We start from the raw sequence: 21054 nt of genomic DNA on the forward strand, positions 1-21054 counted from the left end.
CCTTTTGTAGCACAGTAGTATCCATTTCCATGGTGATAAACATCTTTGCTGATGCTTCACATGAGCCTCAGCAGCACAGACCCCGACAGGCACTGTCCCTCCAGTTCCTGTGTGCAACAGCTGGGCGAGCAGAGCGAGCCGCGCGTCGCGCTGCCCTCGGCCCTGGCCTTGGCAATGTGCTGGTCTGCAGGATGCTCTGCCCCTCTCTGCTGCACCAGGATGGTATTTTCTCTTGCTTTGCAGGGGTTTGTTGTAAGCTGTATAGAAACTGCTATTTCTGTTCATTTGGACGTCGTTTGGGGAAGGTGTAGCAGCTCTCAAAATGGGGTTTAGCAGTGGAGAAGGGGCAGAGTATATATGTGTTAAGGTTTTCCTTGCTGATAAGTTTTTTTCCTTTATGATAAGTTTTGTATTCTTCCTTTATGTAAATCTTACATGGGCTGCCCTGCATATTTGAGAGGCAAGAGAGAAACAAGCTCTATTTCACTGCATGTTTATGCTGTAGATTTGCAATTCAGGAGTGATACTTTAGCACTGTACAGTAATGGCCCATTCTGTCATCAAATGCTGGGGGAGAGTCACTGTACAGGGCTGGTATGGTTGGTTGTAGCTTATTTCTGTGATAAACTGATCTTAACTTTAATGATAGCACTAAAAACAAGTTCTAAATCTGTGTCTGTTAAATATAGTAGGAGTAAAGTCTTTTTGGCCAGTTTGGAAAGTTTTAATTCACTAGTATTATACCATTATATTTGATTAAACTGTTATGTGTTTTCAAACATACCTCATTCTGATGCTAAAAGGAAGTGATAATTTTTTGGATTAAAATAAATTAGCGAATCTGGTTAAGGTGTGGTAAAATGTTAAAATAGTTCTGCTGTTTGTATTTTTTGTTCAAAAAAATGAAGTCTCTCCTGAGATATTCAATTCCTCGTGGTGGTTCTGCCAAATCCTGGCTCTCTAATACACAATGGCTTTGAAAACCAGAAAAATATTAGTTGAGCTCTGTAAATGAAAAGTCATCATGTGAAAATGGCATCACCCAATCTGCAGTGATTTATCTGTATATTTGGTAACTTTCTCTCAGAATGAAACTGAACTTTGTGTTTTCTTTCTCCCTGCATTGACCTCAAAGATCCCATACAGCTAAGGCTGTTCTCACTGCCACTGTTTTCAACCTGTTTGATTCTGTAAATGCTTTTCCTGCCCTTGCCCAAACAGGGATTTTGATTCCTTCTTCTGCATTAGAACAGACTTTTGTATTTAAAGTTAGGACAGGACTTAGGTGTTTTAAACTAGAGTACGAAATTTTGATAACGGATGCAGGGCTCTGATTTTTGCTCACAGATTTTGGTGAGCTTGGGCTGGAAAAAGCACTTTTCCTGTTGGAATCTGAGCTCATCCTCAAACGCAGAACACGTGGAGTGAGGAGCAAAACACTTGTAAACTAATTTACGTTTGCTGTGCACCCCACTGAGTACCATTCATCCAGACAGCCCCAACAAATGCTATGACAGAGCTTTCCATGCCACTGCACAGATTCCCAGCAGTGAATGCCTGTGTTAAGTCATGGCGAGGAGGGGAAGGGGAGTGCAGGGAGGGGTGGAGGCTGATGGCTCTCCTGTGCCCAGCCCCACAGCTCTGTGCAGACCACATCCCACGGCACCACACCTGGGAGAAAGGGTTCTCCTCTGTGTTTGCAGCAGTAACACGCTGCAATGTGTGTAGCATCTGCTCTGGCTTGCTCTGCATTGCCTTTGTGGTTTACAGAGGTGTGGTGGGTTACAAAATGGGCCTGGAGTTACTGGGTCAGGTCCACAGCACCAGCCTCACATGGAAAACGAGCTACGGCAGGTTGTGGTCAGCAGGGAATTGCAGCTCCGGTAGAAGGACATGGCTAAGCCAGCACAGCCTGAAGTATTCCTGATGGTATTCCCCAGTAGGTCTCATGCATCTCCAGGCCAAGATTCACATTGTTTCCTGGCAGGTTGTTCAGTTCCTGCACTGGGGGACCGTTAACTCTCCTATGGGAAATTATCCTCACAAGTTTGGGAAGTGCTGGGTAGGTATTTTTCCTCCTCAACCACCAAGTTACCTCAGTCAATCTTCAGCTCCAGGAGGATGTTTGATTACTTTAGTTTCTTGGTTTCATTGATTCTCTGCCATTGTACCAGGGTCTATCTATTTCAAAAGGAGGTGTCAGGACAGCTGCTTCTGTAAATGTCACAAGCTTTCCTGAGGTGAGCTGCTATGACAGACCTGATGGGATATCTCTGACTGCCCCTGCAGAACTTAGTGGTAGCAAGTTTATGACTGTTTTGCAAATCTTGAGTCTTCTTAGTACTCAGAAGCTCTTTAGATAATTTCCACTGGCCCTTCAGGTTCTCTGTCTGTCGCATCAGCCATGTGGAGTTCTCCAGAGAGAAACCCTTCAACAAAGTGTTCAGGTGTGTAAAAGGAAGAGGTTCCTTGCTCCTGACAGGGGTCATAATCCCTGCTATGGAAAGCTATGCATTGGCACTCACAAAATTATGAATGTTTGTAATTCTTGTAAGAATCCTAAACTATATGCCCCCCTGAAAAGAAAAAATTAAACATCCATAAAAAATAAAATTAAACTATTACCCATTCAAATGCTATTAAAACCTAAAAAGGCATAAATTGCAATTATATGTGGGGTTTGCAAAGCTTGCAGTGTAAATTGGTGAGTGTCTGCATGTATTTTGCCACCTCTGAAATGGCTTGACCAGTTAGCATCAAAATCTTTCTGTTTAATGATAGTTAGAATTTCAAAGTTCCAAGGGAGAATCAATTTGGTTTTAAATGAGAGTTGAATTCAAATGCAGACATTAAGTAGAAACTTTTGAATTCATGGTACTGAAAGCTTGATAGATCATGTAACTTGTCTATAGTTTCTATAGTTTATTTGCTACAGTATTTTTGGGGGAAATTTATGTGTGTGACACTTCACCTGACTTCAGGTTTTCTCCATGTTACTACCACTAATTTCACTACATCTGATTGAAGCATATTTATATGATATTTTCATAGTCAATAAAATCTCTCCCCCTAAAATCAATGGTATTGTCTCATTTAGGTTTGTAAACCCTCCCTCCCCACCCCTGAAATTATAGACAAATAAAAGCAGTTTACACAATGTTTTGACAAGAGTTGCAGAACTCTTTTCCTCTCCTTTTTGGGGCCTGATTCTAAAATGATATTCACAAAGAGAAGAGGAGGTGGACTGACTGATGTACATGCAGTGATCTGAAGAAAATGACTTGAGCATGGAAGTGGCTTTAAACTTGGGCCTGAGATGTGCTGAAATTATCTCCTTGCTCTTTGGATAGTCAGCTCCTGCGAGGAAAACAGCAGGGAAGAGATCAATGGCATCTCATCTAGCTTGACACATAAGAGAGTTATTATCTTCAGGTGAATATACACATGAGAAGAAATGCTGGAAGCACATCCAGCCCTTCTCTGGCTCTTTGTGACTGTGGTAGCAGTTATGAAAGCCAGTGATTTATTTTTCACTTGTAAATGTATGATAGGAAAACTTAAGAGAGGGAGAGATGAGTCATTATGGATTCAGGAGTTTCTTCCCAGAATTTGAAATAAACTTCTAGCTGCTGGGACCTTCAGCCTGGAGAATGAATCTTGGATTTGAAATGCCAAAATCTTTTGCCCTTTAATGCATCAGATCCTTTTCATTACTTGTAAGTGTGAGTTGGTCACAAAGGGCCTGGTTCTTACACTGGTTGTCACTTTTAATGGAGTGCAATGATTCACTGATGCAACCAGGGACTATTCCAGTCTTAGGGTCTTGAACAGAATGTGTCCCAATTTACCTTGTCATTCGTCTTTTCATCCAGTGCAGTCTGATAGCTGAAAAGTCACTATTAAAGACCTTTATTGTCTCTTTATAGACTTCTTGTTATTGTTTTCCCATTAAAATTATTCTTGTAATTTGTTGGTCTTGCATATTTAGAAAGATGGTGTGTGTTTTGCAGATGTACATTGATTTTTGTAGTCCTTGATCTTGCTTTTGATGTTACTAATTTAATGCATTCATACCAGGAATTGTTTTCATAAATTCTTCAGGTGAAGGTGGCACATCAAACCTGTGCTTTAAAATCACAAAACTTTGTCTGTGCAAACTGGTAAAGCATAGGGAAATAGTGCAGACCTTCACCTCCTCTCTGAACTTTGTCCCTGTGGGACAGGTTTGATCTCAGTTCAGATGGTTTTGGTTGGGTTGTCAGATCATAATTTTGTATAAAATTGTAGTTCAGTTATTCTTTATTTGTTGAGTATCTATGTTGGCAAGTAAATAATGTGGTGATGACATGTTTAGGGGCATTTTCAACTTGGATGGTGTGTTCAACATGTTATAGATATTATATGTGGATGTTAGGCAAGAATTTGCCATGACTCAGTGTCTTTTGTGCATTGGAAATCACAACCCCCTTTGCTATTTGTAGACAATCAAAAGAATAGCAACCGTTTTTCCTTTCCATGTTGTGCTTGATCTTTCTTAGGGAGCAGAGGTTCAGGTATTAAATCCAGGTGGGATTAGTGGTGTTACAAGTCACAGGATTGAGTGAAGGAGGCTGCATGCACAAAGTCTAAGCAACTTTCACAGTGAGAAAGCTGCATCACAGCTCCACAGCAGGTGTTTGTCACTGCAAGCAAGCAATGTGCTCTAGACCTCTCTGTGCTGTTCAGGGCAGTCACAAACACCTTTTTTACTGATTGGAAGCTGTGAAATGTTCTTGAATGTACCAGCCAGCTGTGACATGTCAGGCTCTGGGTCCTTTGGAACCACCTTCCATTCCAAGTGGTTAATTTTCCATGGGGACAGGTTGCATATTCAGCATTTGGCCAAGACAGACTCTGAGAGAGCTCCAAGGCATCTTGAAAATGGTTTTTATTAAACCAGAACTTTTTCCTGTGGTCTAGTAAGGAAAGAGGCTTGTTTGCATGAATGTTTTCCTACTTTGGCCAAAGATTTCTAGAAGGAAGGACCTGCATCTAAAGTGCATTTTCCACTTTTGTTTTGAACCTCTTAGATGTGTGATTTTTCAGGAAATGTTTCATTTTCTCTACAAGCATGATAAGATTGATCACTGTACAGGGATGGAGCCTCAGTTGTTGCAAATGCAGTTGGTTGTAGATGCACATGCATATTTTGCAGAAAACCAAGAAGTTTAGTCTCCAGTAGTGTGACCAAGAAGAAAGTTTCACCCAGCCTGATACCAGTGTGGTTTTTAGCCTGTGATAAACATACTGTAGTTAACTAGTTGGAATAGAGCTCCTTATGGAGACATTGCAAATAGCATCATATCTTTGGCTCCTTTATCATGCACAATACAATAATATGATCAAAGAAAGTTGATGATTAAACTGTGTGATAGGGCTAACAATTAGAGAGATTAGTTTGGTTTTTGACTCGTAATTATGTTGTTTCTCTTTTTGCAATCATATTCAAAACAGCTGGCCTTCCCTAGCCAAAAGATGTGTCCTCTGAATTGTCAGGCACTGAGAGTGGAGCTTTTCCTGTTGCCCTGAGGTTGTGTTTAGAGCTGTGATGTCTCTGGAGGGTAATTAGCAGCACAACTGCAGATAGCAGTTGGCCCCAGGCTGGTACATCCTTATCAGAAGAAAACACATATGGTAGCATGGTATGTAAAGTGTGAGTACTTGTTTGCACAGAGGACATCATTCATCCAGTGCAATCAGCCCCCTTTCTAATAAAGAGGATACAATTGAAAAATTTTAATAGTGATATCGTTAAAAGGTAGCAGCAGAGAGATACAAGGGATTAGAGCCTCTTGGAGGATGAATGAAGAGGCTCCCCTTGACAATCATGTCACTGATTTGTTTCATGTTGTTCAGACACTGCTGTAAATTGGCACTATAGTTTATTTGGAATAAAAATTCATTGCTTACCCAGTGGGGGTAACACATTTGCATGGAAGAAAATTCTAAATTAGCATAGGAGCAAAATCTAAGAAATGCCAAGGTCATCCCATTTCTGGGGTCATGCTTAGTGCCCATCAGAGTTGAGCCTTCCTGCAAAAAAAAATGCCAATGGCTGCAGTAAGCCCTCTCTTATCAAAAAAGGCAAAAATGTTATCATCCATTTCCTCAGGTCACCTCATGCTGCTGCAAAGACTTTTTGTTGAGCACATTTCCAAATGGAAGTAACATAAGTTCATCCCTTAAAATGAGGTCATTGCCTCTCCCCACAACAAATGTTAGGCATGGTTAGCATCTTTTTGTTGGGACTCAAGCCAGAATGCATCCTGCTTTGGCACAATGGGAACCTGCTGGGGGTTTCCCTTCACAACAGCTACTGTTAAAGATGGAGTGAAAAACAAAACCCTGCTCCCAATGTAAAAAAAAGACTGGATTTTTAATCTGAAAAAGAGGCCACTGTAAGCAGAACACAAAGGAAAGAGAGATGAGCATAATAAAATACCACCAGTATGGGCGGAGGCCTGTGCACGTTAAAAATAATGGCTTTGCACTTTAGAGGGTACACTCAGTAATGCAGGTTCTCTGTTTTCTTAAGGGACCCTCTCTAGTGCCATGGAAAAGCCAGGCCACACCCTGGACTGGCAGTGAAAATTTGCTAATAGTTTTTTCTCTTTAGCCATGATAAATAATCTCTTACTTCACTGGAAGCACTTAAAGAGTGAATATGTATTTGCTAGCATGAGTCAGCATCAGCATTTTCTGGAGGCTTAAGGTAATAGCCAAGTGGCTTGGGCATTAGTCTTTGCTGTAATAGAAACATTTTTAATTCATGTAGCTTTTCCTCAAAATGGGGAAACAGTTCTCAGGTCCCTTCATCTTGTGGCAGGACTAGGGGACCATAAAGTAAAGAAGAGATGGCAAACGGAGTGCTGCTGCCAGCACAGCTTATTCAGCCTCAGCCCTTTCTTGAGATGTCCCTGGGATGAATGCTGAAAATAAGTTCCAGACTGGAAAACCTGTGTTGTGCTACAGGCAGTCTGCAAGCTCATCAGCCTGCTGTGCATTAGAGGGGGATTTTTTCTAGCAGTGTACCTTAAAGGGAAATACATGAATATAAAAGATATACACATTGCATAAAACATCCCTTCATTAACTGGCTGAGGACATTTGCACATTTCTTAAAACTAGAAACAGTCCACTTTTCTTCCAAGAAAGTATGGGGAGAGAGGGGAGAAATCATACCATCTGTGAAGAAAAAGCATGGTATTATGCATTCAACAGTACTGGTACTCTCATAAATCCACTCTTTATTAAATATTCTCTGAGTAGCCATTTCAGAGCTAAATGCTGTGCACAGGACCTGAAGTTTGTCTCTCCAAGAATGAAAACACTTGTAAAAATCTTGAATTTTAATTTTAATCTGCATGTAGACTTTGAAAAGGCAGCAGTCACAGGAAGCCCAGGAGGGAAGAGCTGCACAGGAAGGCTGCAATCTTTGTGGCTGACTGCAGGAGCATCTGAGATTCAGGGTGCTTTGGTGTGTGTCCCATGCCTGTTGTTCTCATGTCCAGACCTTGGAGTGTCAAAAGCCAGTTTCCATCTCCATTTCATCTTGGTATTGATTACAGAAAAAGAGAAAGGGATCTGAACAGGCCACAAGCATCCAGAATGCTTCTCAGGATGCTGAGGTTTAATTAGTGAAGGATAAATCTATTAGGCCTGGGGGGAGAATGTCCTGTAGACAGTGCCTATGTCTATTCTGTCTGTGTGGGGTTCTTATTTTCAGATGCCAGCTAGTGTGGAAGGTGTTAATGGGCATATGGAGAAGAATGCCCACAGACAGGAACACATGGGTGTCCTGGGTGATGGTTGGAAACCAAAAATCCTTTCTCCCTCACTGTGGTTTTAATGCATTTCAAATAGCAGGTCCTTTAGCAGTTTATGACATGGGCTTCCAGGAATGATGGCAATCCAGATAAATAATTATTAACATTATTATTGCACTTCTTCGATCTTTAAAACCCTCCATTGGTTTGAGCCTAGGCTCTGGGTCTGTTTCTGTCTGTAATAATACTGAGGCAATTTACAGGCTCTGGCAGGGACTCCAAGAGGCTCTTTTTAAAACAAAACAGTGCCAATTGAAGTAACATTTTCTATTCTACTGAGGTATTTTAAAAAAAAAAAAAAAAGGACAGATTTAGGCTTATATACGAATGTAAAGTTGAGAAATTTTGGGTTCAGAAATATAAAAGTTTTGAATTGATTTTTTTGATCAATTCCTTACATTTTCATTTTGGGTGGAGAGTGTTTATTGGTTCTCGTGGTTTTGGAAGTGACATGTCTTAACGAGGATAATCAAGACATTTTTTGAGACAGAAAAAAGTTTGAAAGTCTCTCCTCTGTGTGGGTAGGTCTGAAGTAATGCCTTACTTATAGGGGAAGTGGAAGCTGGCAATGCTACTTTTAGGGAGGCTGAAGCTGCTTTTGGATTCCAACAAGGTTGTCTCTGTTTTCTGTCTGATGTTACTGCTTGTTTCTGCTTAGGGTAGAGGTGGAAATGGATGGAGGGACTCCCAGAAACCGTGTTGAACTTCTTGCACAATTGTACACCCTCAGTCTGTTATCCCTCTGTGCAAATCTCAAAGCTCCTGTGGCCCAGAAAGGGTGAGCTAACCCCATCTTTGGGCTTGGGAGCATCAGCTGAGGTCAGACAAAAAGGTTTTCCCTTTTCTCAGAGCGCAGGATGTGTGACACCCTGTGTGCTAAGGCAGCCCATGCACTTGCAGACATTGGCTCACATCACGTTCAGGTAACTGGAAACCAGTAACAGTTAACCAGTAACCACTGCTGGGTTACTGGTGCAGGCAGTGACAGGTGAGCAGGATGCTGGGCCCAACACCTCTCCAGCCCCACTGATGGGATGGCAGCCTGGCTGCTGGTGTGGCTGGACACTTGCAGCTGCTTTGGAGTGAGTTTTGAGGGATGACTAGAGAAGGAGGACATGCTGAGGGATTTCAGGAGTGGATTTGTGCAGCACCTGAGAGAGTTTGGTTTGAGACATTTTTCTATGGCCTCAGGCTGAGACTGTGACTTGAACTTTATCCTTCCTCTGTTAGTGAGTGCTTCCAAGACTTATCAGCTGTTAAGTCTTCAGAACCACTAAGTCTAAAAGTCATGCCCAAGTCTGTAAGAGACACAGGCATTGCTCTCCCTCCACAGTGAAATTGCAGTTAGAGATTAATGTGATCATCAAATATTTATTGCTGCTTCTGCCTCTCCCCCTCCATTTTGTTTGAGCAAATAGGCTGGGACATGTCTGCAGAGGAGCAGTGCTCCTTGTCTGGCTGTATCCGTGCTGCTGCCGGAATCTGATTTTCCAGAGCCAGCGGCTCTGGCACATCCCCTCCCCACCCAGAGCAGCTGTAAACAGCTGATGTTAGTTCTGGTCCCCCTGCTGACTGTGCCAAACAGGGATGCCATTGCCCTCTGACAAAAAGGCTCCCGCTCTATTGAGTCCTCCCTCATACCTTTAGTAATGCTGATAAAATGCTGACCTGTTTTTTTACCCCAGTGACTGCTGTTGCTAAGCACTGAGAATATGACCTGTCTCCTGTAATAATCTGCATTGCACAACTCAGATGATCTCCCAAATGAAAGCAGCTCTTAAGGCAGCTTTTCTTGCCCGTGGTCTTTACAGTTAGGACTGTTTACTTTGCAGGGGCACCTTATTTTTGAGAAAGCCTCAACCTAACTGAACACCAGTATTTGGGGGCTGTATTTGTGGGTTGTTCTGTTGGGAAGGACATTGCAGAAGCTGGTTTGTAATGATCAGCGTGGCATGCTTGGAAAAGCGTGATAAAGAGCAGGGGAGGCTCTAAGCTGGTGACTTATCACTGCAAAGTGGAATGCAAAGTGTGCAAAACTCAGGAGAAAATGAGGAGTTCATAAGTAATGGTTTTCTCCTTAGAGGAGAAAACCATTACTTATGAATTACTCCTTGTTTTATTGGAAATACCAGTAAAATGGTCTTGTAGCTTGTATGGGTACCAGGAGAAAAGCAGATTTCCTACCCACTTATCATTTTGCTGTTGTTATGCCCGAGACTGCTTCATCCTGCATGTGAAGGAGGATTCTGATGGGCTTGGAGCAATTCTTGAGCACATCCACCCTTAGTGGCTGTGTTGATAGGAGAGGAGAAAACTCTGTAGCAAATTCAGAAATTTGGTATTTAAAAAAAAAAGAAAATTATTTGAGCAACAGATAAGTAACTGTGCTTTGGTACCAGGGTGGTTCTTATTTCTCTTAGCACTAACTGCCTTTATTATTTAGTGTAAAGGTAGTTGTTGCACTCTTTCAAAATGTTAAAACATCTCAATGCACTGGTAGCTGCAATGATGTAAGCCTGGGATGAAATGATGCTGAGAGGGAAAGAACACAGACAACTCCTGTTTACCAGTCTAGAAGAGGGCACAAAAAATATGTTGACTGCCCAAGATGCCAGGGAAAGCTGTGGCACGGATAAAATCAAAGGTTGTGTGATTTGTCCCTCTTGAAAGCTAACCCAGTTCGTTGCATTTGCTCCAAGGCAGGATCATCATTATCTAAACTGTCCTCCCTGGATATTTGCATAACTTGTTAAAACCCTCTGGGGATGGGACTTCCTCTCAGTGATTCTGTCATGACTTAACCAGCATTTCTGCTGTCCTTACATTCAAGCTGAAGTCATCATAAAGTAAATTTGTGTAACTATCTCTAATGCAAGGTCTGAAAGAAAGAAAAATGCAGTTTATGTAATAACACTGTACCTAGAAATTTCTGGCTTCTTCACTGAAAGTGGACAATGGTTGGTGTCAATAAAATTTGCCATAAAATGAAGAAGAATAGAGAAAATAAACCAAAATGTTAGAAGATGTGAAAATTTATAATACATTCATTTGTAGAACCGTGGGGTTTTTAATTCCACCCATCCAGTCCTTCGAGGTTGAGTATTTTGAATTTTTTTTAAATCTCTCAGATTAGTTCTCACAGTGCTGGTTGGGTGTGTTCAGCTGGGACATTGGAAGTGGTGTGGCACCTTGGGGAAAAGCAGCACGGTTTCCCTGCAGCCCAGTCCTGAGGTTCCCCATGGCTGTGTGCCACTCTGGGTGCCAGATGTGTCCCTGGCTGCTGGCCTTGCGTGTGAGACGCTGCTCCATAATTCATGTTCATGTGTGAAGCCAAGCCTCCTGCTGCCTGCTCGGGGTTTTACCCACATTTGATAAGGTGGTTTGGGATCCTTTAATGTCTAGTTAAGTGGATGTACAATGTGCTGTATCATTAATAATTTCTTTGCCACTGAAATGTGTTTTCATACCGTGCTGTAATTTCTCATGGGACTTCTCCTTTTTTCTTGTAGTCTGACACAAATGCAAGTTACCTGAGAGCAGCTCGAGCTGGCAACTTGGAAAAGGCTCTTGACTACTTAAAAAATGGAGTGGACATCAACATCTCAAATCAGGTTGAAAAATATTTTGGTCAAATTTTCTGGATAAATACCTTTCTTGCTGTTTCTCAGATTTCTCATTATAGTTGCACTTCATGTCAAAGAGAATTTACATGTTTTTTGATGAACCATGTTTACATATCGGATCAAATTATTAGGTTTTTTTAAACCCTTTACCCAGGCACCATTTCACTTGCACTTGGAGAATGTGCTGCCTTATCTTTATTTCATTCCATTTGTATTGCATTAGATCATGGAACAGCACACAGAATTTGAGACTCCAGAACCAGTATATCTTGATATAATTCTTACTCTGTCCTTATAATCTAATTCTTGTGAAGCTTGCCTTAGTTTTTGTAAGTTCATCTCAGTGGGATGGGAATAACTTGTCTCCTCATATGCTTGGTAAGCTGGAAAACACTTTGTAATCCTTCTAATTGCTTTTTTTCCCCCCTTCCCTTTTTCAAACCAGAATGGGTTGAATGCTCTCCATCTCGCTTCCAAAGAAGGGCATGTAGAGGTTGTCTCTGAGCTGATCCAGCGAGGTGCCAGTGTGGATGCAGCTACAAAGGTCAGTCAAGCCTGTCTGGTTGTTCCCTTGTTCACACTGCTGGCCTGGGCACGAGGTGTTGGCCATGTGATTACAGACTGCTGCCGCAGTAATTGCCCATTTTCCACTGCTGGGGGGGGAGTCTCAATAATCGCTTAATAGAAACAATTATAGTAGATGATAGTAAATGTCACAGATTGCTAGGGAGGAGATTTACTGAACAAACTGTAGATTCCTGTGTTTGTTTCTGTCCATGCCATGTTTTCTAGAATAACACACCCATTAGAGGTATTTAGCAAGAAATACTATTTTCTGAAGTTGAAGATGTTCTTGATGGTATTTTTATGGTTTTGTACTCTTTTCAAATGTCCCTGTCTCTAATTCCAGAAAGGAAACACAGCACTGCACATAGCATCCCTCGCTGGACAAGCCGAAGTCGTCAAAGTGCTGGTTACAAATCGGGCCAATGTCAATGCACAGTCTCAGGTAAGGCCACATGTCCCTGTTTGCTACTGCCAACAACTCTGCTGACACCAGAGTTGTTCTTCTCTTAGAAACTCTGATATTAGCAAATATATTTGGTAGATCTTACCGTGTTAATGCTGGCTTTTGAAAATAGAGTTGATAGTCAGTGAGATCAACCCCAGCTCTGCCCTAGGAGTGCCCTACGAGCTGCTGCTTGTTAGAGCTGGAAGAGACAAGGCTAGAACAGGAGAGCAGGGGAGAACGTGTTTAAAGGGATCCTGTTTCACATCATTCACTGTCTCAGGCTTAGTTGAGCCCATCCCCTTTCCCTGTACGGGGAGGTACTGCAGCCTTGTGCAGAGTTTGTAAGTTTGGTTCAAGTCCTTTGAATAAATGTTTAGGTCAGTTATAGAGAATTTGAAATGAGACAAAACAGCGCTGGTGCTACAAGCAAAGCAGTAGAACAAACCAGAAAAACTCTGGCTTGAAAAGTGCATGAACTACGGATTGTTGAAAGTCATGTGGCTGTGCCAGCAGTGTCCTGCATGCCACCCCATTCCTGCTCTCCCTGCTCAGGGGCTGGCAGGCAGTGTCAGAGAAGAGACAGTCTTCTCATCTGGCCCAGGATTGCCATTTTGCTGTATTATAAAGGTGTGAGCATGAAAAGAAATGTTTGTTTAAAAAAAAAACATGTTCATGAAGGAGGGTAGAGTGTTTTACTGGTCTTTCAAATAATAGGAACGAAGTGCTTAACAGGACCTATTTTGAAAAAGATAGTTATTTGTGATCTATATTTCATGAGCTTTTTCACCTGGACTAAAGAAATAAATTACTCAGTTCTGCTTTCTTATTCTTTTATACTAGCTCAATACAGTACTAGGAGCCATATAACTTAAAGGAGAACAACACCATTAAGTATTTTTAGGTAAAATCTCCCATGGCTGTTAAGAAGTAAAACAAAGCAGAAATATTTGCCATAGTTTTCCTGTTAAAGAAGATAGGATTGACAGGATCTTTTCAGCTTGTGTTTGAGAACTTGTGTATTCAGCCCTGAAACTAAAAATAATCTGAGATTGTAAACATCTTATATAACTGCATTGTCCATACACCCTAAGGTTTTGCCACATGTTACTCTCACTTTGACAACATGCCAGAATTAAAGATTTATTTCTCCCCCACCCCATTATGGAGGCCTTTGATGTCTTTACTTGGAACACCCATGTAACACCACTGTTGGCCATTCCACACCAATACCAGCTGGGATTCAGCTTTTCAGGAGGTCCCTGGTGCTCTCTGTCACCAAACTGCCCTGGACCAGCTTGGTCTGTGGTGCTTCACTTGAGCTTTGTCTCCTCTTTCCCTGAAGGTGACAGGTCTCCCATGCTGACAGTTCCAGTGTTAGGCCTTCTCTAACCAAATCTTTCTGTCTGTAAAAAAGGCCAAAAAACAAGCCAGAAATTTGTGCCAGGGTTGAATTTTACACCTCTTCTAAGGGCTATTTATTACTATTCAAGACAAAATTTTTTTTTCAGACTCGTGGCTGGCAATTCCAGCTCCTTTTTAAAGAGAGAAACAAGTGTAAAGTGTGGGGTGGAAAGATACTTAAAACCCTACAAAAACTCAACATAGGAGAAAAAGTTCCGCTCTGCCTCCAAACGCCAATAATATTTTGTTTTGAGAATTTTTGCCTATTAATTATTTCATGAAGCTAACTACTAGGTAGAGTTTCCTGCTTCCTTTCTACTTGCAAATGTTTGAAACTAAAAAATTAATCTTTGTTTCCAGCTGAGTTAGTAAATCGATATAGAATATGCCATGAAATGATAGAATACCAGACTCAATACCAGACTGCTGGTCACTGCAGTAACTTGCAGTGTGACATAGGAGGTACCGTACCTGTTTTTTCATTAAGTGGAATTTTGACTGTATGGTGACTGAACTGTTGAACCTCTGTTCTGGAGAGTGCATTAAACACATTTCTAACTTTGGGCTTGGGCTCTGTGAGCCCTTTAGTGCCTGCTTTGTGCTTGTAGCAGTGCCTGCCTGCCTAAAGACCAAAATACCAAAATCCTGGAACAGCAGCAGGCCCTGCCCCCTGTACAAGCCTTGTAAACATGTGGCTTCACAGCTGCTGGGTGCCTTGCTGCTGGTGAAGTTCCTCTTGGATCAAACATCCATTTCCTCCCCAAGTGTCCTTTGTTGTGACCTCCTGTGTGTCCCTGCTGCCAGCGTGGCCGCGTGCTTGGCCTCAGGTCACCTGTGCTGGGTGCTGGACGTGTGCCCTGCCCCTGCTGCTGGGGCAGTCAGGTGTCCCTCAGCTGCTCCCCTGCAGCTCAGCCCAGTCTCACTGCCGTGGGGCTCCCTCTGCATCTCCCCAAGACCCAGAATGTGGATGTTTTTCCTCATATGGGCAAACTCCTCTCAGCTCATCCGTTTTCAGCCCCACTGGTTTTCTGCAAAATCTAGGTCAGTGTCCTGTGTAACTGTGGGGGAGATTTCAGAATTTCTAAGAACAAAAGGTAAAAAATGCAGTGCCTTAATATTAATCCCAAAATTCAATTTCTGACAGGCTTGGACTCGTTTATGGTTAAGGCAAAGACAAAAGCCTTGACTGTAAGACAAAGGCATTCACCAAAGAACGAGTTAAGCTATGCAGCCTCTAATACTTGTATTGCATTGATTGAAATCAGTCATTTAAGTATAATTTGAGAGATGCTCTAATGTGTTCAGAAACACTGATAAACCCCTGTCTCAAACTGCTGAGCACCAATGATCCTCACATCTCCTGGTGCCTGAAATATGAAGTAGCCCAGTGCCCAGAAGCAGAGTGTGCTCAGAAGGCAGCCCTTTGAGGAGATGGAAGGCAGAAGCAGCTGGCACAAGTGAAAGAGAAGTCAGAGCTAATGGAAAGAAGAGGAGAAAATGTCAGTTACTCTGAGGAGTCACTGCTCTTGCTTTCACCACAGACTTGTATTGTATTTCCCTGTCCTGTTTTGAATTTCCAGTGCTGTGGCTGTATTTATCAGGAATCATAACTCACTGCAACCAAATCATCTGTCCAGATTGATTTTTACCTTAACTTCACAACAGATGTGAAAGGAATTGTTCTGGCTTAGCTGTGGAAATTGTATCTGGTCAGCTGAAAGATTCTTCTGTGTCCTTTTAAATAATATTGCCCTTCTCCCATCTTCACTTAAGCCAGTGTAGATCATGCCATTAACTCATCTGGGGGCAAACAGTTTTTTTACTTTTCACCTAATCTTCCCTCATTTGGCAGCTCTGTTTCATGTATAAAATGTTTGTGGGGTGTTTACACTCTTGTTTTTGTATTTCAGAATGGCTTCACTCCATTATACATGGCAGCCCAAGAAAACCACCTGGAGGTTGTTAAGTTTCTTCTTGACAATGGTGCCAGTCAAAGCCTTGCCACAGAGGTAAAAGTTTGAACTTGACACTTTATGAACAAAGCAAAATGTGTTTCAGCAGTGATTTCTGCCAGCTTATATCAAACTAGTCTTTTAAATACAAAATTAAAGACTAATAAAAAGCTGTCTCTGTGAAGTGTGCTAATGAATAGACTTATGGGCTTTTCAGCAATTTAAACTGTCTCTTGCCATTTCTAAAATAAAAAAAAATTACTTTAACTAGAGACAGTTCTAAATATAGATGTGTTCTTAGTCATAACTGCTATCTTTCAGGTTAAGTGCTCACACAGGGAAGCTGTGTGTATAATAAAAAAGTTCTCTGTGCTTTTCTTAAAAATCGTGAGCAATGAGAAGGGTGGCAGCCATAAGGCAAGAACAACTGTTCACCTTTGCTTTGGACCAGCCCTGGGATATCAGAGAAAGCCCAGGGTTACTTGAGGCACTTTCTGAACTGCTTCATTACTGTGATGGTGCCCTCTCTGTGGCACCCAATTACACCAATTACCTGGTGCTGCAGGGAGGATTTCGAGCTGACAAAAAGATGCAGGATCCATCCTTGAAGGTGTTCTGTGATCTTTCTAGAAGAACACTTTGTATTTCTTTCTTTAAAAAGCAAACCTAACTCCAATACAAAATTAATTCTAACTCAAATAAGACAACCTGTGAGGGAAATAAATAGCAAATATATTAATAGTTGTAAATGCAGGGCATTGAGAAAGTTGTTGAATCTGGTGAATTTTTAGTTGTCTTATTACCAAGATTTTACTTCCAAAATATAGAAAGGTACTTCAGTATGTGCTCTCTTTAATATTTATTGAATTCTAATTGCTCTACCAGTACTGTTTCCATGAAGAAAACAATGCTTATTTGGAAAAGGCCTAGTTTTTCTAAAATATGAAATGCACAATTAGTTTATTGCCACCTATACATGATAGTATCACTGTATAAGGGTGTAGAAAGGAAATCTTATTCCTTATTCCACTGTGAAAAATGAGTTGCTAATGGGTCAAAACAGTGTTTCCAAAATCAGTAGAAGTTAGTTATAACTTGAAGTGTGCATCAGAACCACTTCCTGGAAATGCTCAAGGATGTGAAAGTCAAGATATACCAAAATAAAATACTTTACATCTGGAAAATTAATTGAAAATTGTCACTTGCCACTGTATGGTCTTCTGAAAAGAGATTTTAAAAAAATTTTGAAGGGATACCTGTTTGTTTTTGGGGGTTTTTTCTGGTATTGTTTTTCCCTTGAGCACTGTATGTCAGTTTAGGTTGAACTTTTTTCCATCTCAGCTTGATGATAAGGTACAATCTAATTTTATTCATGGAGAATTCATTTGAAGACTGCAAAACAGTGGCACCTTTATTGCCTTCCTTGTTTGAGATAGTTGCTTATGGGTTCTTTCTTATTTTCTCTTGGTCCTAGTTTTCTTATAAATCTGATTTCTCTCTATCATTCTAAGTGCAAAAACTTTTGTAACTAAAGGATTACTTAGCTAAATTCTCTTTAGAAGTAACTATTTAATAATGATGTTTTAATCTAATTAAAGGAAATAATTGGCTCTATTTCCCTACAAGAAAAGATGTTGTGGGTGTCTATGCCACTTTTCTGTGGAGTGGCTGAATTTTGGGATGTGTAAATAGAGTAGGAAGCCAAGGCCTCCAGGGTTTCTCCAGGCAGGAGCCCCCATTTCTGCACGTGCAGTAGAGCAATATTGGCAGAGCCCTCTCTGGGGGTGCTCAGGGAGGTTTTTTGGCCTTCAGGGCTGCAGAGCATCTTTCACACCCCGTGGCCCTGTGGCTGTTTCACCCCACGACTGCAGCACAATGCCTGCCCTTGCTGCTGGAGGATGGGGAGCTGCAGGCAGCAGGGAAACCTGCTTAAATGAGCATGAAACTCCTCGGGGAGTGGGGAGGGTGTGGTGGAAATTTCTTGTTAGGACCCAGGAATTTCAGTGGTTTTCTTGGATTTTCTTCCCCTCAAAAATTTTGAAAAAGCTCTCATTTTCAGGACCCCTCCTGTTTCTCATCCTAGACTGAGATGTTTTTTGGTTTTGAAACTAGAGGGAGAAATTTCATTATGAAAACATTGTTTTTCATTCCAAAAGTTAAAAAGTTAACACTTCAACTCTGCACTGTTGACATGGAGTGAGGATCTACCTCTTTCTCTGTCACTGCTGCACTTTTATTTCACAGTTACATGGTTTCACCATGATAGCAGCAGTTGAAAAGTGAAAATGTGTGTTGCTTGCTAAGATGCAATGAGGTTTGGTAATACAGGTTTTGGATATATTAATCAGGAGACAAACTGAATATATAAATATCCAAAATAGTTTGCCTTTGTGATTTTTTCAGTGATTTATGGGTATTACCTTGGGCAAAGCTGGATGTGCTCCTGGGTTGCAATGACAGATGTTTGGGACAGAGCTGAATGTAAATGACAACTCCTTCATTCTTTAGTTTTCTAAGAATCCATAACATAAAATTAAAATTAATATATAAAACTATAAATCTCAGACTCTACTTTTTATGTGTTTGAGGAATCTGCTCTAAAATCTGTTAAACAAAAACCTTCTGTTTTTCACGTTTTTTATTCTATGCTATTTTGGTTTTTAGCAAATCTGAAAGGAAATAACTTTTTTTGGTAACAGGATTGTCTTTCAAATTATATAAATTTTCATAAAAGGAAATTGTAGTAGAACATCAGTACATTAGAAGAATGTGGTATTCTTGATCAATTATTATATTTTAAATGTACATATAAATTATGTTAGAGGATAGAGCTCATTTTGTTTGCTTTGTTTAATGATAAAAATGTAGATTATAATCTGTCAGGAATGGATGCTGATTTACTATTAGAGATCCTTAGCAATTGTAATTTTAATATTCCAGCTTTTTATACCTTTTCATATAATTAACCACTTATATAAATAAGTATCTGTATAATTAACTGTAAATTTGTGAGTAGTTTCACTTTTTTTTTTCCCCTCGAGTCTCAGTCATTTGTGTCTTATAACTTTATGTTGTGTCTGGAGTGCTAGAAAGGTGTTATGAGCATTTGGAACCTTGTTCACCAGCACTTTACTCCAATTTCAGGGCCATTGCAGGGTACTTTTCACCACTGCACAGTGTTACTCTGGGTTGAATTTGGGCCAGCCCTGTTCGTAGGGCTGAGATCTCTTGGCTCCCCCTTCCCACCCCGTGGAGGGTTTGGAGCACACCTTGACGGTGCCCGTTGTGTGTTGCAGGATGGTTTCACACCTCTGGCAGTAGCTTTGCAGCAAGGCCATGACCAGGTGGTTTCCCTGCTGCTGGAAAATGACACCAAGGGGAAGGTTCGCCTGCCCGCCCTCCACATCGCGGCTCGCAAGGACGACACCAAGGCGGCGGCTCTGCTCCTGCAGAACGACCACAACGCTGATGTGGAGTCCAAGGTCAGTTGGGAGAAGCAAGGAGCTTTGATGTTCTCAGGTGCTGACCACACCCAGGGGAGATCTCCCTCGGTGTGAACTGTTTTGCTGCAGTTACACAGAACTTTCTCCTCTAACATCCGATAAAGAATAACGTTTGGTTTGCCTCCTTTGCCTCTTTCTCCCCCCTTCCCCTTCTGTTTAAATCAGGGTTAATTCCTCTTGTAGAAACCTTGCAAATGGAAAATAATAAACAAAATATTATTTGAATTATTATCTTGGAAATGAAAGCCACTCCTGAGAGAAGTGGTGAGCTGTAGATACTGCACAGTTGCCATTTGATCAGCTGTCTGTGCAATTGCTACTTGGAGAACTTGGGTAAACATGTAACAATTAGCACTCAAAGTACTCGCTGGTTCTGCTTCCACCCTGTGGAGCTTCCCGTGTGTGCCGGGCGTGCTGCCCCGCGAGCTGCCGTGCCCCACAGCCATCATGAAGCTTTCCGCACCCATGTCACCAGTGGTGGACTAACCGTTCATTTTTTCCCCCTCTTTGCTTCCCAATGTGTTAACCTAGATGATGGTGAATAGAACAACAGAGGTATATATAAATATATCTATGCATCATCACTCCTCCATGACTTAGTGCTGCTGCATCATTTCTCCCTCCTGTCTGCATCGCATATTTTAGGATAGACACCTGCTTTAGATGAAATGAAGTAGCATGTGCTAGAGAAGACTGTAGTTTAGAGACCAGGGCTCTCTGCAGCTGGAACCAGGGTTTAAAAGTAAGAGTGAAGCATTCTTGGGAACTAACTGCCATCATAAAAGGGCTGTATTATGAGAGATGGAGTTTTCAGGGATTCTCATGGAGCATGTGTTTATCGGATGTTCTCAGAGCTGCAGACAACCCTGTCATGTTGTGCATCCAGGTCTGATTCTAGGCTTCTGCATGACACTTACCTTGATGGTGTCAGCAAATAGAATGATCTGAGAGTGGTTTTACAGCTGCAAAACTCCCAAAGCAAGGCAGTGGCAGCTAGCATGGCTTGCTAACAATTTAGAAATGCATCTAGTTCCCATAAGGTTTCATACTTTGCGGGACTGATGGAATTGCTGCATGTTTTAGCATTATTTTAAAAGGAAGTAAAACTACTTAAATATGAAAATCAGTTGCTGAAGTAATTTTATCAGTAAGACGTCTTTTAATTAGGGTGGTAACTCGTGGTGTCTGAACATAACCCAGTGTGATTGCCCACAGTGGGAGACTGGTCCTTATGGTGCTAACCCTTGGAAGAAAAAAAACCATATTAATAATTTAAAATAGTCTTTGATGTTATTTTCATTTGCATCTACTTTAAATTTATAAAAATCACTTAGCAAATATCATTAAATGACTTGTATTTGAACTTCTGCTAAGAATCTTTAAGAGATTTAACTTGCAAGATTGACATTATACCAATAACAATATTTTTCTAGTTAGAAGTTAATTTCTTATAAAAGTCAGATCATTGCTTTAATACTCAAATGTTTTGCTGCTGTTTTCTTGGAATAACTGAAAGTTTTATTCAACTGCTTTTCTTCTAGAATAATTATGTTAATTTTTTTTCCCTCTTGCATAGCAATGTGATTTTATTTAGATTCTCTGAGATACTATAAATAAACATCAGTGAGTGAAAACTAGTACAGAATTGGAGTGGTGACTTGCAGCAGGCTCCTATTACTAGCTTTTGTCAGTGATGTG

At 41.1% G+C, this 21054-nt stretch overlaps 1 protein-coding gene across 7 annotated transcripts in view; it reads left to right on the forward strand.

Annotated features, from left to right (window-relative positions):
- The window catches only part of ANK3 (ankyrin 3), a 192516-nt gene that overhangs the window by 43463 nt on the left and 127999 nt on the right, over window positions 1-21054 (forward strand). For all 7 annotated transcript variants that reach the window (XM_059851139.1, XM_059851138.1, XM_059851135.1 and 4 more), the window contains exons 2-6: window positions 11375-11476; window positions 11934-12032; window positions 12399-12497; window positions 15812-15910; window positions 19150-19335. In XM_059851139.1, the coding sequence (XP_059707122.1) occupies window positions 11375-11476; window positions 11934-12032; window positions 12399-12497; window positions 15812-15910; window positions 19150-19335 (585 nt within the window). The remainder of the gene's footprint in view (window positions 1-11374; window positions 11477-11933; window positions 12033-12398; window positions 12498-15811; window positions 15911-19149; window positions 19336-21054) is intronic.

The sequence above is a fragment of the Haemorhous mexicanus genome, chromosome 7 (assembly GCF_027477595.1).
Source record: "Haemorhous mexicanus isolate bHaeMex1 chromosome 7, bHaeMex1.pri, whole genome shotgun sequence".
Classification (NCBI taxonomy): domain Eukaryota; kingdom Metazoa; phylum Chordata; class Aves; order Passeriformes; family Fringillidae; genus Haemorhous; species Haemorhous mexicanus.